This window comes from Dendrobates tinctorius, unplaced genomic scaffold (assembly GCF_039654945.1).
Source record: "Dendrobates tinctorius isolate UK_male_01 unplaced genomic scaffold, ASM3965494v1 ptg000003l, whole genome shotgun sequence".
NCBI classification, from domain to species: domain Eukaryota; kingdom Metazoa; phylum Chordata; class Amphibia; order Anura; family Dendrobatidae; genus Dendrobates; species Dendrobates tinctorius.
Genome location: NW_027361671.1, coordinates 103,316,575 through 103,332,153, shown reverse-complemented (window position 1 = coordinate 103,332,153; position 15,579 = coordinate 103,316,575). Strand labels below are relative to the sequence as shown.

At 40.9% G+C, this 15,579-nt stretch overlaps 2 protein-coding genes across 3 annotated transcripts in view; one reads left to right on the top strand and one right to left on the bottom strand.

Annotated features, from left to right (window-relative positions):
* Positions 1 to 718: 718 nt before the first annotated feature.
* VPS29 (VPS29 retromer complex component) lies at positions 719 to 15,247 on the bottom strand. The gene is made up of 4 exons (XM_073565530.1): positions 15,109 to 15,247; positions 7,310 to 7,501; positions 4,049 to 4,284; positions 719 to 1,139 (listed from the first exon to the last, which is right to left on the bottom strand). The coding sequence occupies exons 1-4, from the start codon at positions 15,109 to 15,111 to the stop codon at positions 1,022 to 1,024; spliced, it is 549 nt and encodes a 182-aa protein (XP_073421631.1). The 5' UTR covers positions 15,112 to 15,247; the 3' UTR covers positions 719 to 1,021.
* RAD9B (RAD9 checkpoint clamp component B) overlaps positions 15,239 to 15,579 on the top strand; it is a 96,360-nt gene continuing 96,019 nt past the window's right edge. For both annotated transcript variants that reach the window (XM_073565505.1, XM_073565496.1), the window contains exon 1: positions 15,239 to 15,449. In XM_073565505.1, coding sequence (XP_073421606.1) covers positions 15,416 to 15,449 — 34 coding nt within the window. In that variant the 5' untranslated portion in view covers positions 15,239 to 15,415. The remainder of the gene's footprint in view (positions 15,450 to 15,579) is intronic.

Genomic DNA, 15,579 nt, shown 5'->3' with positions numbered 1-15,579 from the left:
TCAATGGGGCGGCGCAGAGGGAGAATTCAGCCACTGCTCACTGTACAATATGCTTTTTGCCATGTGATACAAACAGGATGTGGAAGGCAAAACAGCAAAACACTTTAATGAAACTACATTACCAAAAACACAAGCAATTAAAAGAAAGAGCCTGCTAAGGTGTCCATATCCTATTAACATTTTTCCATTTGTTATGCTTAAATTGTACCAGAGGTAGTTCAACCTCTGGTACAATTTAAGCATAACAAATGGCGCAATTCCACAAACAGGCAATCCATGCATGTGTTGCGGCTGTTGAACAGCTGCGTGACATGCGGGTGCTGGGACTCAAAAGCACCTTTTAAAGAGAACAGGGCTCGCGATGTGAGGGATTCACAAGTCTGCAGTCACAGACTTGTAGAGGCCAGACAACCCCTTTAAGCAGAGACTGAGAATTCTCCAGTGTTGGGCGTGTGACCGCAAGTATTTGAATACATGTGGTAACGTGCCGACAAGTTGAGCATAGCCACACTCAATGCAAATGTATTGAGCGAGGAGACACACAAGTCGGAGTGTGGCCAGAAGTATGCAAAGAAAACACATGACCGTCCACTTCCAGCGCCGGAGAATCCTCACAGTGTGCAGTGAACATAAGAGTGACTGCAGACTTGTAGCCCAAGTTTCACAAGGCAGTCATGAAGGTAAAACACAACACAAAAAGGACATGAAAGTCAGATCATATAGGAAATGAAAATCTGTATTGTTACTTTTGTATCATCAGTGAATGTTAACATTTTATGTTATATGTACAAGGCTATTTATACAGGGTATTAATTCAATGTGGCACACTTGTTTATAACACATGTAAACTAAGAAATCATCACTAGAGAGTTTACATCAAACATTAAAGCAGCAGAAAGTGACCAATCACTTTACATTGAACAGAGTAACAAAGCTTACAGAAACTGCCTAGAGATGTTCACTGATTAAATAATGCATGGATATGAAGGTTCAAGGCAATGGAAAGTTCAAAGGGTTCGTCTTAGGACTTCTTGTACTCAATTCTTTCTACTTTGACATCATCTCCTATCAGCTGGTAGACATACGTGACAACGGTTGAAGCTTGGATATCCATGAGAACAAAAGAAGGAATGATGTTGCTGAAAATAAAGAAACAAATTTCATGATAAATAATTATCCCTTACATGCTTTTAGAATATAGCATTTTCTACAGAATGACACATGTAAACCCAAGGTAAAACCTATGCTTAGATTTTAAGATTTTATTGGCAGGAGACAATTTAAATGAGGACCAAAATATTTTTTTTTTTCTAAAATAGAGGATGGCTGTCAATCAGAAGCTCTTTTCGATCATTGTAAGAGTTTATATAACTAAATAACATACATAGCTGTAGTTAACAGTGCATCATTGTCAGAGGCAAGTTACTAGCAGAGCCATGCAAAAATATGTATACAATATTGTGGGCCCGATTAATCAAAGACTGGTATTATTCATGCCGGAAAAGATGAAGAGATGCGCTGGTGTACGCCTGTAGGAGAGACAGATGAGAAGTGTATCGAACATCGCCGCTCGTTATCAATTTAACGAGAAGTGGTCACCTCTCTCCCTGCCCACTTTGTCAGAACTAGGGGGAAATGGTGCGAGAAAGCCAAAAAGGTGCAAAATCGTAGCACAGACTTGAGTTGCGCCAACATTATGCAGCTTTTAAAACATTTTATGCCAGAATACTGGCAGAAAAGCTTGAATGAAATGGGCCGTATATACGTCCAGATCTCCTTGAAGGGAACCTGTTATGTTCAGAAATGCAATTTACCTTCATATTTAAGGGGGAAATCTGCAAGTATAAACTGTTTAAATCCTGTTTAGCCGGCGTACTGAAACAGCAGCTCTAAGGAGAAAATGAAGTGAAGGCACAGTAAATCACTCCCCGGCACTTTGTCAGTCTGCACTCCACACACAAGATGCACAGCAAGCTCTCAAAGGTCCGGGGAGAAATTACAGGACTCTGTAGTGAGCAGTGACTGCAACTGCTCCCAAAAGAACTTCATTTTCTCCCTGCAGCTGCTGCTCCAGTAAGCTGGCTAAACAGGATTTAAAAGCAGATTACCCCCATCACTGCAGGTAAATTTCGTTTCTGAAGGTAACAGGTTCCCTGTAAACTAAATTTGAAGATATAAAACCTGATTCATCAAAGCTTTTAAGACAATATTCCCGCATAAAAAGCTTTGAAAAAGTTGAATAAATTTGGCGCAACTAAGAGGCTATGCTAAAATTTTAAAACTTCTGGCGATTGTTAAACACTAGTGTTGAGCGATACCATCCGATATCGTGAAGTATCGGATCGGATCGATACCCAAAAGGTATCGGGTATCGCCGATTACGATACTGGAAACCCCATTCAAGTTAATAGGACAGAAATATCGGAATTAAAAAAAAAAACCCTTTCTTTACTTGTACATCCAGTTCGGGGGGGGGGGGGAGAGAGAGTGTGGGCGGATACTGTGCGTGTGTGTGTGCGGGGTCTGTACGGGCCTCTCGGGGGTCTGTGCAGGCCTGCCGGGGGTTGTATGTGTGTGCAGGCATTGTCCGATGGGACTACAAGTCCCATCGGGCTATGCCTGCTACAATGACAGTGATTGACACATTAGCCAATTATGTGACAGTAGTAGTCCCATCATCCAGCTAATGTGTTGAATGTAAAAAAAAAAAAAAAACCCAACACATACATACTACATATATACTACATTCATACATACAACATACATACTACATACATACTACATGCTACAGACATACAACATACAATACATTCATACAATACATACATATAACAGAGTACATACTCACCATCACTTGTCACTTTGATCCCCGAAGCCAGTGTCATCTTTAAAAAATATTAAAATAACAAACAACCGATATACTCCCTGATCCGCAGAAATCCACGAGTGTCCCACGACTATCTCCTGTGGAGAACAGCAGCATCAGCTCATGCCAACACTATCTAGGGGCCCCAGGAATACAATGACGGGAGGTAGGTATCCTTCCGCACTGTATCCCTCCGCCACTGTAAAAAAATAGTCCCTAGTCTCACTTTTGGCATTGCTGTGTGAGAAAGTTCCCATGCAGCTTTTGCCATAAAGTGAGACCAGTGAACTATAGTAACCTCTCAGTGATGCACTGCAGAAGATAGTCATGGGACACTCGTGGATTTCTGCGGATCAGGGAGTATATTGCTTGTTTGTTATTTTAATATTTTTTACAGTGAGATGACACTGGCTTCGGGGATCAAAGTGACAAGTGATGGTGAGTATGTACTCTGTTATATGTACTGTATGTCTATATGTATGTATTGTATGAATGTATGTAGTATGTATAAATGTAGTATGTATGTAGTATGTATGTATAAATGTAGTATGTGCATGTTGTATGAATGTAGTATGTATGTTGTATGAATGTAGTATATATGTAGTATGTTGTATGAATGCAGTATATGTAGTATGTATGTAGTATGAATGTAGTATATATGTAGTATGGATGTATGAATGTAGTATGTATGTTGTATATATGTAGTATGTATGTTTTTTGCTGTTTTGTTTTTTTTTTTACATTCAACACAGCCAGATGATGGGACTACTACTGTCCCATCATTGGCTAATGTGTCAATCACTGTCATTGTAGCAGGCATAGCACAAAGGGACTTGTAGTCCCATCGGACGATGCCTGCACACAAACACAACCACCGGCAGGCCCGCAGAGACCCCCGGCAGGCCCGCGCATCATGAGGACATCATTTCAGCAGCTAATCACAGCCACAACACTGGCTCATTGCATTATGCGAACTTCCGATTCCGGTATCCGATAGTGTAAAAATATCGGTACTCGGTATCGGAATTCCGATACAGCGAATATCGGCCGATACCCGATATTTGCAGTATTGGAATGCTCAACACTATTAAACACCCATCTTTGATCATGTGCCCACCTTTCCATTAAAATTCTGAATTATTTGAAATATTAATTTACCATGAAACAAATTACTGTACTTACTTCTCTAATGCATTGTAGGCTCCTGTAGCAGACCCGGGATTAATATAAAACTTGTTTTCATGCTCAAATGCTTCAAATTTTTGTGTATGTCCTGAAATCATAATATCTACGTCCAGTTGCCTCTGCAACAAAGCCAGGCTGGCCATATCACCCCAGGGAATCACTTGGTGACCGTGGATTAACCCGATCTTAAACTGGCCAACAGTCACAACCTTTTGTTCTGGATAGTTTAAATTCTATAGAAGAAGAAGACATCACATTAAAGGATGAGCAAAAGTAACCGATCCTTTAGGGTTAAAAGAGACGGCAATATCAGACTGTAAAACTGATTGGGATCAGAGCACAAATCAGCAGGAGGAAGGGAATGCTTGGCCATGAAAAACATTAAGCGCCGTTATCTTCAGACACATCCAAACAATTTTGTTAACAGAAGTAAACGTTGATTTGAAACTAAACTACTCTGTAAAGTGTATCGCCATTTTGAAGGCTTAAAAAAATTGAAAGCGTGAGACTGTCCGTTTTTACTTTCCGTATCGTTTTCTGTTGGCCGTCCGTCTGTACTATCCACGTGCCACATACCGGAATAGAAAATGAAAGATTTTTAGGTGATAAAGATGTGCAAATACATAGATAGATAGCCGTGAAATATATAATTAGTGCCTTGTGTGTAGCTTACTGCACATGTATTAACCCAATATATAAATACATGATGTGGGGCTTGGGGCTGATATCACTACTGACGTCACCGCTGTTCAGAGCCACTGGGTCTTGCGCAGAGCGACCAGGCAGTGGCCGTTTGTAAAGACTATAGAGCCTCAGATCGAGGATCCACAGGCTTTGTATGGAGGATTCGATGGCCTTCGCTTGGACAATGTCGGACCTGCGTACAAACTTTTTTTTTTTTTTTGTTAAGTGGGGAACAAGGGAATGTCTTTCATTTCTCTGTGTATGTCCTTTTCAGGTTTCTATTTGCTGGACTATGGCAGACCTGTGTAGGGTTGTTTTTTTAATCAAGTAGTGAACCAGGTAAAGTGTCGGGGAGTGTATACTTTAACAAAGTATTCTCTGTGGGTGTTTTTTTTTTTTATTTCTGGGTTAGTAATGAGAGTGCCTGATAGCCAACTCTTCATTACCAACACCAGGGCTTGAAACCAGCTGTGTTAGACGACATCATTCTTAAGCCCCATCTCCCAGATTGCTAATGCAACAGGACTTACAGGAAGAGCGAAAAGTAGCGCCAGAATTTGCGGATCTAATGTGAAGTCTCCACTTCTGGGGCGGCTGCTGGCTGGTATTTTTAGGCTGGAAAAGGCCCAGTAACCAAGGATCTTCTCGAACTAATAATATCAGCTCACAGCTGTCAGCTTTACCTTTGCTGGTTACCAAAAATAGGGGGGATCCCACATCATTTTTCTTCATTAGGTTAATACATGTACAGTAAACTACATACGCAAGGCACTAATTATATATCTCACGGATATCTATAATCTATTCCTTTACACATCTTTAACACCAAAATATCTGTAGTTCCTATTCCAGTGCGTGGAACACGGATGATACACTACGCATCTTCATCTGTGCTGGTGGGGTAAAAAAAACCAGACATGTCTATGTGTGGGTCACATGGACATACAGTCGGTGAGAAGACACGGACAAGGGTGCAGCCCCAAAGATTATAATGGGTGTGCACGTTTACGTGTCTTCTGTAAGTGTGAGAACAGACGCCACACATGCCAGAAACACGGACTTGTGAAGGGGGCCTTATAGATACAGGTCTGATTTGTTTCAGGCACAACACCACACTTGTCCACATGTCGTTTCTGGTATTGCTGCTCAGCTTCATAGAACTGAATGGGTCTAAACTACAATAATCATAATTAAACATTAAAATTAATAATACATTGACACTTTCATCTGGTAATATTAAAATATCAGTTATCCTTTAATAGTGATCCATTTAAAAAACAAACAAACAAAAAAAAAAAACACATAAGGGAAAGGTGGGAAATTAAAATACAACGCATTTCTGGCAGGCTAAACACCCTTTGGTCTCATACATGTAATGTAACTTCTTAAAATGATTTCAACTGCGGCACTCACTGACTGAAGGTGTATAAATCTTCTAATTGAAGCATGTAAATTAGACCGTGAATACAAAGAAACAGCACATGGCCTACAGCATTTTCAGTTCACCCGTGATGCTTCTGCTCTAGTTTCTACCCATCAGATCCTGTGCAAGCATCATGGGGTGCCCTGGCATCTGCTCATCAGGCCTTGAAGAAGCCTCATGCAGAATGTGAACAGGCCGTAGGCCATGTGCTGTTCATTTGTATTCCCTGTCTTATTTGCGAGCTTCAAATGTTTACATGCCTGTAATCAGCGAGTTATGCAACCAAACTCCTTTTAAAGAAGTGATCTCTAAAGGCTCATGCAGATGTCCGTGCAAATTGGTCCAAGCACAGACCCCTAATGCATGGAGTGGCCGCGGGTCTCCTGACCTGAGCGTGACAGCTTCATAGAAATATATGAAGGTCGGACCGAGACCCACGGACCTCTGCATGAACCCTAAGACTCTTCTATTATTGTAGACAGCCACCTATAATTAGTTGATTGTTTGGACTTTTTCCCTGGTCGCAAATTGGATGTGCAGTGCCAATAAATTTCACTTTGGAATTACAATACTGTGATGTAACCTACAGGAAAAAAAAAAAAAAAAGATCCTACACAGTCAACATGATAGCTTGCAGTTTTTTTGTTTTTTTTTTAGAATTCAGGGATTATACTGCTGAAAAGAACAAGAGAAAATAAAAGAAAAACAAAAACACACACAAAAGGGATGTAGCACTAAATTAGCACAGTTGGTCCATTTATACACAGAGATGGTGGTGGTCTCAGGTCAGACTATGGCGAGTCCAAGCAACATACTGCAGCTTATTAAATGGATATAACTATGTGCAGTAGATACATGCAGAGAAAGCAAAAGCTTGATTTTAGATTCCGTCTTTGACTTTGCAGCCAATTCGCCCAATGTTTCGTACGAGAGCAGAAAAACGGCATGGGCAAGAATTTTTCCCCTCTAGAATCTTTTTGGGAGCACATATCAAACACCCAAGGTGTTCCAATGTTCCGTATGTGTGTAAGGCATAAATAAGGCATCACCGTAATTAGTAGAGAAGTTTGGAGTGTGTAGACGTGCACTGCACGTACATTATTCAAAATGGTAATGCACAAAGAAACAAACAAGAGAAAATAAACGAGAACCTCATCAAAGTCTCCTCTGACGATGTGGACGTCCCCAGCCAGTGTCTTGAGGTAGTCATAGCTCTCCTTGGTGCAGAGATTCCCGGTGCATAGAATATGCTGTATCTTACCAGGGACGAGCAGTTTCTTGAATTTTGCTGGCAAGCTGTTACAGCGATGTGGGATGTGCAGATCTCCTAACACCAAGACCAACTACAGAGTTGTGGGGTAGAACAAGAGGTTAGCTAGAAATCAGAGCATCATTTCGAGCAGCAATCACAACGTTAGTGTAGTATGCACACAAAACTGGGATCCCTATAATAAACTAGAGGACATGCAACGGATATAGGATCATGTAACATACAGGTGGATGAAATAGATGCCTGGTGGGTATGGTCACCACTTGCATGGATTCTGGTAAAGTTGTGTTCTCTGCGTTTGGCCACATGGTCATGAGTTCACGAGAATGGAGGTAACACCTGAGTATTCTACAGGCGTGTGTGCTAGTGTGTATTGGCAGGGCGAAGGGGGACTACAGGGAGAATAAAACTTTTTTCCCTGTAGCCACTGTAATCCAATAAACCAGCTAAACAGGATTTAAATGCTATTTACCTGCAGAGAACCCCTGTACTTACAGGTTTAATATCAGTTCTGGACGTGAAAGGTTTCCCTTAGTTAGAAAATAAATCACAAGGCGACTATCACAATAACAATAGTAAACATCAGTGTGCAAACCTAGATCAATGCGGGGTGGATTGAAGGGGGCTCTGCAAAAATATGATATTGCTTTCAGAAACATAAGTGCCCGTAATGCAAAGGGTATCTTCACATATGGCAGATTTCCATTGCAGAAAAGGCTGCAACTGAAATCCTAATTTTTAAGGTGGTGTATGTATATATATATACTGTATGTGTGTGTATAAATATATATATGTGTATAATATATATATGTGGATATATTATATACACACACACACACGTGTATATATATATATATATATATATATATATACACACGCACACACACACATATTATATACACACACACGTTATATATATATATATATATATATATATATATAATATATATATATATATATATATATATAAAAAATTCATTATCACACAATCCAGCATGTGGAAGAAGCAATGCCTTTCGTAACAGATCATTAGTTTCTGAAGTTTCTGCAATGTCAAGGTAGATCAAAATTTGCAACCAAGAATACTTTCACTGTATATTTATGTTCATACTAAGGCTTTTTTTTTTTTCTTAAAGTCGAAAAATCCCAAGAGAAATCTAACTCTGACCAGATTTTCGGTTCTAGGGCTATGTGCACACCGAGAATAAACTCCCAATTTTTGAGCAATTTTGACGAGGATTTGGAGAGTTTCTGCTCCAAAAACTCAGTGTGCACATACTCTAATGCTAAGTTCACAAGCAGCGTTTTTGTTGCTGTTTTTTTTTTCCCCTACAGAAAAGATGTACCATATTTTACAATGCCAGCAATAGCTATGAGATTTCAGAAATCTCATGCATTTTTTTTTTTTGCCGACTGAATTTGAGCACGATCTTTTTTTTTTTTTTTTTTTTAAATCTGTAACACATCAACTTGTTCAGCATTTTTGTCACCCATAAAAATAAATAAGAGTGCAAAAATGCGGCAAAAAGTAAATATAACACCACAGTAAACAAGTTTGGCTGCATTTTTGGTGAATAAAACTTTATCAGGTGCTGCAGACAAATCACAAGTAATCCGCAAAAAAAAAAAAAAGCAGCAAACCGCATCTTTTTAACTGCCAAGAGAGCAGGCTTTTGCTCCATAAACGCTGTGTGTGAAGTACTAAGCGTTCTTTTTCCCCATTGTGTGTTTTTGCAGACGGTTTGGTGGTTATTGAAGTGTCAAGTCATTTCATTTTCTTCCTCAGTGTAGTTTTACAAATCTTATTGGTACAAAAAAAAACAAAAAAAAAAAAAACAGCTTGCTATATGAACAGATATCCGATAATTTGGACAAAAATATGAAGTTTCCCAACCAATATTTAAAACTATCCTACAAAAAAAAAAAAAAAAAAAAAAAAAATACTTCGGAAACTATTAAAAAAAACACAATTCTTTATTTGATATGACATATAACAAAACATACATATTAAAAATGGTACATGATTAGACGCGTGGTACGTCCTTTTAAAGCGTGGTATCAATTTATACAGATTTTCTTCAGGACACAATTATCGTCTCATAAAGTCGTCCTTATACACGAGTATATACAGTATATTCTTTATTGTTATACTGCCACCTAGTGGTGCAAAAAATACATTACCCTTCTATAAATTCATAAATATCCAACTTCATTTATTTATAATCCCCATATATGAATTGTAAAGAGCACCGAGCACTACTCAATTGCATAAAAATAAAAAATCAATAAAGTGCATAATGCAAAAATAGTCTATAGAAATGTGCATGCATAGTGCAGAAACGCTTATTATAAATAGCGCCAGGCATTCTTCACAACACAAACATACATGAGCCTCAGAACAACATACCACAGGTTAAATGCTGAAGGACCACATGTAGGAATCCCCTTAATGCGCGTTTCGGAAGAAGCAATAACGCGAAACGCACGTTAAGGGGATTCCTACATGTGGTCCTTCAGCATTTAACCTGTGGTATGTTGTTCTGAGGCTCATGTATGTTTGTGTTGTGAAGACTGCCTGGCGCTATTTATAATAAGCGTTTCTGCACTATGCATGCACATTTCTATAAACTATTTTTGCATTATGCACTTCATTGATTTTTTATTTTTATGCAATTGAGTAGTGCCCGGTGCTCTTTACAATTCATATATGAGGATAATAAATAAATGAAGTTGGATATTTATGAATTTAGAAGGATAATGTATTTTTTGCACCACTAGGTGGCAGTATAACAATAAAGAATATAAGACTATGATGCATTTTTTAAAATAATTTTTAATAAAACTATGTAAATAACTAGAGATATTTATAAAATGCATATGGTTTTTCCTTCTATTAATGTGGATAAATAATTTCTAGAGGTTAATATATTTGAATTAAGGATGATAATCGTATCCTGAAAAATCTGTATAATTGATACCATGCTTTAAAAGGACGTACCACGCGTCTAATCATGTACCATTTTTAATGTGTATGTTTTGTTCTATGTTGCTATATGAACAGTAATGTGGGTATCAGGAAGCGTGTTCAAGTGTATTTGAAGTGTTTTTATGTGGATTTTGGAACATAACCTAAAGATGAGGCGCAGTAATGCAAACTTAGGCCACGTTCACACGTTCAGTATTTTACCTCAGTATTTCTAAGCCAAAATCAGCAGTGGAACAGTCAGAGGATAAGTATAATAGAAACACGTCACCACTTCTGTATTTATCAGCCACTACAAATAATGCCCGAATACTGACTGTGTGAACGTGGCCTTACATAGGCATCACCATCCCATCAACACTGCAGTCAGTGTGCGCTCTCGGTGACAGTTATCCCTGGCACCTATATGGAGGCAAGATCACGTACTACAGAAAGCAATATCACAATACAGTACATCCCCTTTACTGCATCCATCTAGGTTCACACACAATGGCTTCATACAACAAGCACAGGACACAGCAACCCAGTCCCAAGGCAAACAAGACAGGAGAAATGTGTTCACATCAGTGACAGATATTGGGATTTACTAAAACTGACTGATGACAGGAAAAGATGTACAAGGACCTGTTGTACCACTAATATTAATATGAAAACGGGGAAAACAAAACACTGGGAGACCCCATTGACTGGTACACTGGCATCGTGTGAAGAGCATTCCCTGTGGTAACTGGCATCGTGTGAAGAGCATTCCCTGTGGTAACTGGCATCGTGTGAAGAGCATTCCCTGTGGTACCTGGCATCGTGTGAAGAGCATTCCCTGTGGTAACTGGCATCGTGTGAAGAGCATTCCCTGTGGTACCTGGCATCGTGTGAAGAGCATTCCCTGTGGTACCTGGCATCGTGTGAAGAGCATTCCCTGTGGTACCTGGCATGGTGTGAAGAGCATTCCCTGTGGTACCTGGCATGGTGTGAAGAGCATTCCCTGTGGTACCTGGCATGGTGTGAAGAGCATTCCCTGTGGTACCTGGCATCGTGTGAAGCGCATTCCCTGTGGTACCTGGCATCGTGTGAAGAGCATTCCCTGTGGTACCTGGCATCGTGTGAAGAGCATTCCCTGTGGTACCTGGCATCGTGTGAAGAGCATTCCCTGTGGTACCTGGCATCGTGTGAAGAGCATTCCCTGTGGTACCTGGCATCGTGTGAAGAGCATTCCCTGTGGTAACTGGCATCGTGTGAAGAGCATTCCCTGTGGTACCTGGCATCGTGTGAAGAGCATTCCCTGTGGTAACTGGCATCGTGTGAAGAGCATTCCCTGTGGTAACTGGCATCGTGTGAAGAGCATTCCCTGTGGTAACTGGCATCGTGTGAAGAGCATTCCCTGTGGTAACTGGCATCGTGTGAAGAGCATTCCCTGTGGTAACTGGCATCGTGTGAAGAGCATTCCCTGTGGTAACTGGCATCGGGGGCAGTTTTCTTAAAGCAGTTATCTATCTATCTATATATATATATATATATATATATATATATATATAAGCTTAAAGGGGTTGTCCTATAATTAGAGCTTATTGCTCATCCATATCGCCCTTTTGTGAACGTCTATGGGACTGACAGCCGATCACCGCACTCAGTATAACCGACTGGCCCATTGGAATAAATTGTTTTAACGGATACACTGGCAGCGCCAGAGAGGGGGTTTACTTGCTTAGCAGCTCTCCATTTTGGCTTAGAGTGGAAGAGAGGCTTTTTTAGGGTTCAGAAGTTCAAAAAAAAAAAAAAAAAAAAAAAAAAACAGGCAAAAATCCCCCAGGAGTGTGAACGACACCCTCTCCCCCAACCTCTGAAGTGTAAGTTGAGATTGAAAATTAATTCTAAGTGGTGAAGTTTTCACAATAAAAAGATCGGGCTGAGGGAAAGGTCCAGTATAACGGTGCGATGAGTAATGTTAGACCATCAAACTGTAGAGAAAGGTAGAGACACGGAAACCCAAATCATTGCGACCTCACCAGTGTTAGTGCGCGATTAGAGGAAACTTACTCTGTGCCCGGGCTTATGGAGGAGTTGATTGCAGACAAGGGAGTATGAAAGGGTGAAACATGAGCGATGTTAAATAAAAGAAAGCAAAAGAAATGGGTGACAAATTAGGAAAATGAATGCAAAAATAATAATAATCGACTTGGGATGTTAGGAAAGAAAATATTTATAAATAAAAAAATAAATGAAGAAGAAGCAATGTTTTACATAAGGGCGATTGACTAACAGAAATGTAAAAAAAAAAAATAATGAATATCCTCAGTTGCCTTTTAATTAAAGAAACAGCATCCTGGTTGGGTCCTTCCTTCCAGAACTAAAATTTTCTATTTTAACCCATTTGTGACCGAAGGTATTTTCGATTTTGCATCTTTTTGCTCCCCTTCTTCCCAGTGCCATAACTTTTTTATGTTTCGGTCAATATGGCCACATGAGGGCTTTTTTTCGGGACGAGTTGCACTTTTGAATGACACCATTTGTTTTAACGTATAGTGTACTGGAACAGGGTTCCCCAACTCCAGTCCTCAGGGCCCACCAACAGATCATGTTTTCAGGATTTCCTTAGTATTGCTCAGGTGATAATTGCTTCACCAGTGTAATACCATGGAAATCCTGAAAACATATCTGTTGGTGGGCCCTGAGGACTGGAGTTGGGGAACTCTGTACTGGAAAACGGGAAAAAAATTCCAAGTGTGGTGAAATTGCAAAAAAAGTGAAATTCCACAATTGTTTTTTGTTTTGCCTTTTTACTAGGGTCACTAAATGCTAAAACTGACCTGCCATTTTGATTCTCCAGGTCATTACGAGTTCATAGACACCAAACATGTGTAGGTTCTTTTTTATTTATGTGGTGACAAAAAAAATCCAAAGTTTGTTAAAAAAAAAAAATTTGTGCCAATTTCCAATATCCATAGCGTCTCCACTTTTCGTAATCTTGGGTTGAGTGAAGGCTTATTTTTTGCGTCATGAGCTTACGTTTTTATTGATACCATTTTGGTGCAGATACGATCTTTTGATCGCCCGTTATTGCATTTTAATGCAATGTTGCAGTGACCAAAATAACGTAATTCTGGCATTTTTACTTTTATTTCTGGTTATGCCGTTTAGCGATCAGGTTAATTCTTTTTTCTATTGATAGATTGGGCGATTCTGAACTCGGTGATACCAAATATGTGTATGTTTGATTTTTTTTATTGTTTTATTTTGAATGGGGCGAAAGGGGGGTGATTTGAACTTTTATATATTTCTTAACATTTTTAAAAACTTTTTTTTTAACTTTTGGCATAGTCTCCATGGGAAACTAGAAGCTGCCATAACCCGATCAGCTCTGCTACATACAGGCGATAATCAGATCGCCTGGATGTAGCAGAATTGCTTGACTTGTTATGAGCGCTTATAGCAATCCCCGGCAGTGACAACCATTAGAGGTCTCCAGGAGACCTCTGGTTGTCATGCCAACCCATCGGTGACCCGCGTTCACATGATGAGGGTCACCGATGGGCGGATTTCCAGCGCGATTGCCGGAAGCGCATGTTAAATGCCGCTGTCAGAGTTTGACAGTGGCATTTAACGGGTTAATAGCCGCAGGTGGATCGTGATTCCACCTGCGACTGTTCCGGGCACATGTCAGCTGTTCAAAACAGCTGACGTGCCAGGAAAGATGTGGGCTCACCACCGGAGTCCACATCGTCGTATTATTACGCCCGATGTCGGAAAGGGAATAATAGGCCTTAATCCATCTTCCCACGTAGGGTAAATACTGAATTTTTTTGAAACCGCCCTTAAAGGGGTTTTCTGGGTTCAGAAAACCTGTTCGCCAACAGCAGCTTGTTTAAAAAAAAAAAAAAAAAAGGCCCTTTTCTCACCGTCCCCAGGTCCAGCACGGAGTCTCCATCACTGCTCCCGATGTCTGCTGCACTGACGTCACATTGATGGCGTTGCGGCCAATGAGCTCAGTGACTGTGCCGTCAACTCAGGCAGAGCTGATGAGCTCAGTGATTGTCTGCAGCGCGGTCGTCGTGTCATCAGTGCTGCAGACAATAACAGATACTGAGGGTAGCGCTGGACAATCAGCACTGGACCTGTGGAGGGGGAGTAAAGAAAAGTTTGTTTTTTTCTTTAAAAAAAAAAAAAAAAAATATAGATCAGAATTTAGGGACAAGGGTTAACATGAAAACCCCATGAATTTTCATAGATTTCCGGGAGCTAGATGTGTGGTGGTGTGCCGATCCCAAAACGGTTCCAGTTTAAACCAGATTGCAAGAGTTGACGATCACTGACAGCTGGGTGCGATCAGTGGTCACATGACCTGCAGTCCCGGCCGAGGGCCCTGCAACGACCCCCAAGTGGCATATGTTATCTGTTGCCTTCCTGCGGGCTGATGATGCCCATTATGTCTACATGATAAATGTCGCACAGTCTGGTCTATCATCTATAAGGTGTGTGTACAGACAACTGCGGCACCGCAGGCATCTGCCCGAGATCATATGACAGCACCAACACCCATCTGCAGTCACTGAGCGCCACAGGCCCCGAGCCGACCTGCGCCCACAGTACGAGGCTCATTGCACAGCTCCGCCCTGTACCCCGCAGGCGAGAAGCCGCCAAGGAAGTAGTACGTGTACAACGCAAGACACCCGGTCCTGCCTCGCCGGTAACAAGGAGCTTACCATCCTGCGGACCGGGGCCGACAGCCAGAATGGAAGTAGCAAGAAAGCGCCTCGGCCAATGGGAGAGCAACAACCAATGCCAATCACAAGATGGCGTCAACAGCCTAGGAGGGAGCATGTGACCAGGTATCTACGGCACACGGGAAGTACCAAAGCTAAGAGAATGCCGAAGCCCCTCACTGTTTATGTCATGTGACATGTTCCCGCCTTTTTGGATAAGAGGGTTATACAGGGCGAGGAAGGAAGCTATTAGACCGGGGCAGGAGTCACTGTAGTGATTGGGCCACCTCAGTGATTGCCAGTAAACATGAAGTGTGTCATTCCAGGAGGACACTTGAAAGGTAGCAAGGTGTAAGGCTAGTAGTCCCTGCCGCCATCTCACCCTGCCTGAGCTGAGCACAATTAGGCCATTGGCTCAATAATATCCAATGTCTCTGTGTCCACAGTGCGTGCGGTTTGGGCTGATGGCTT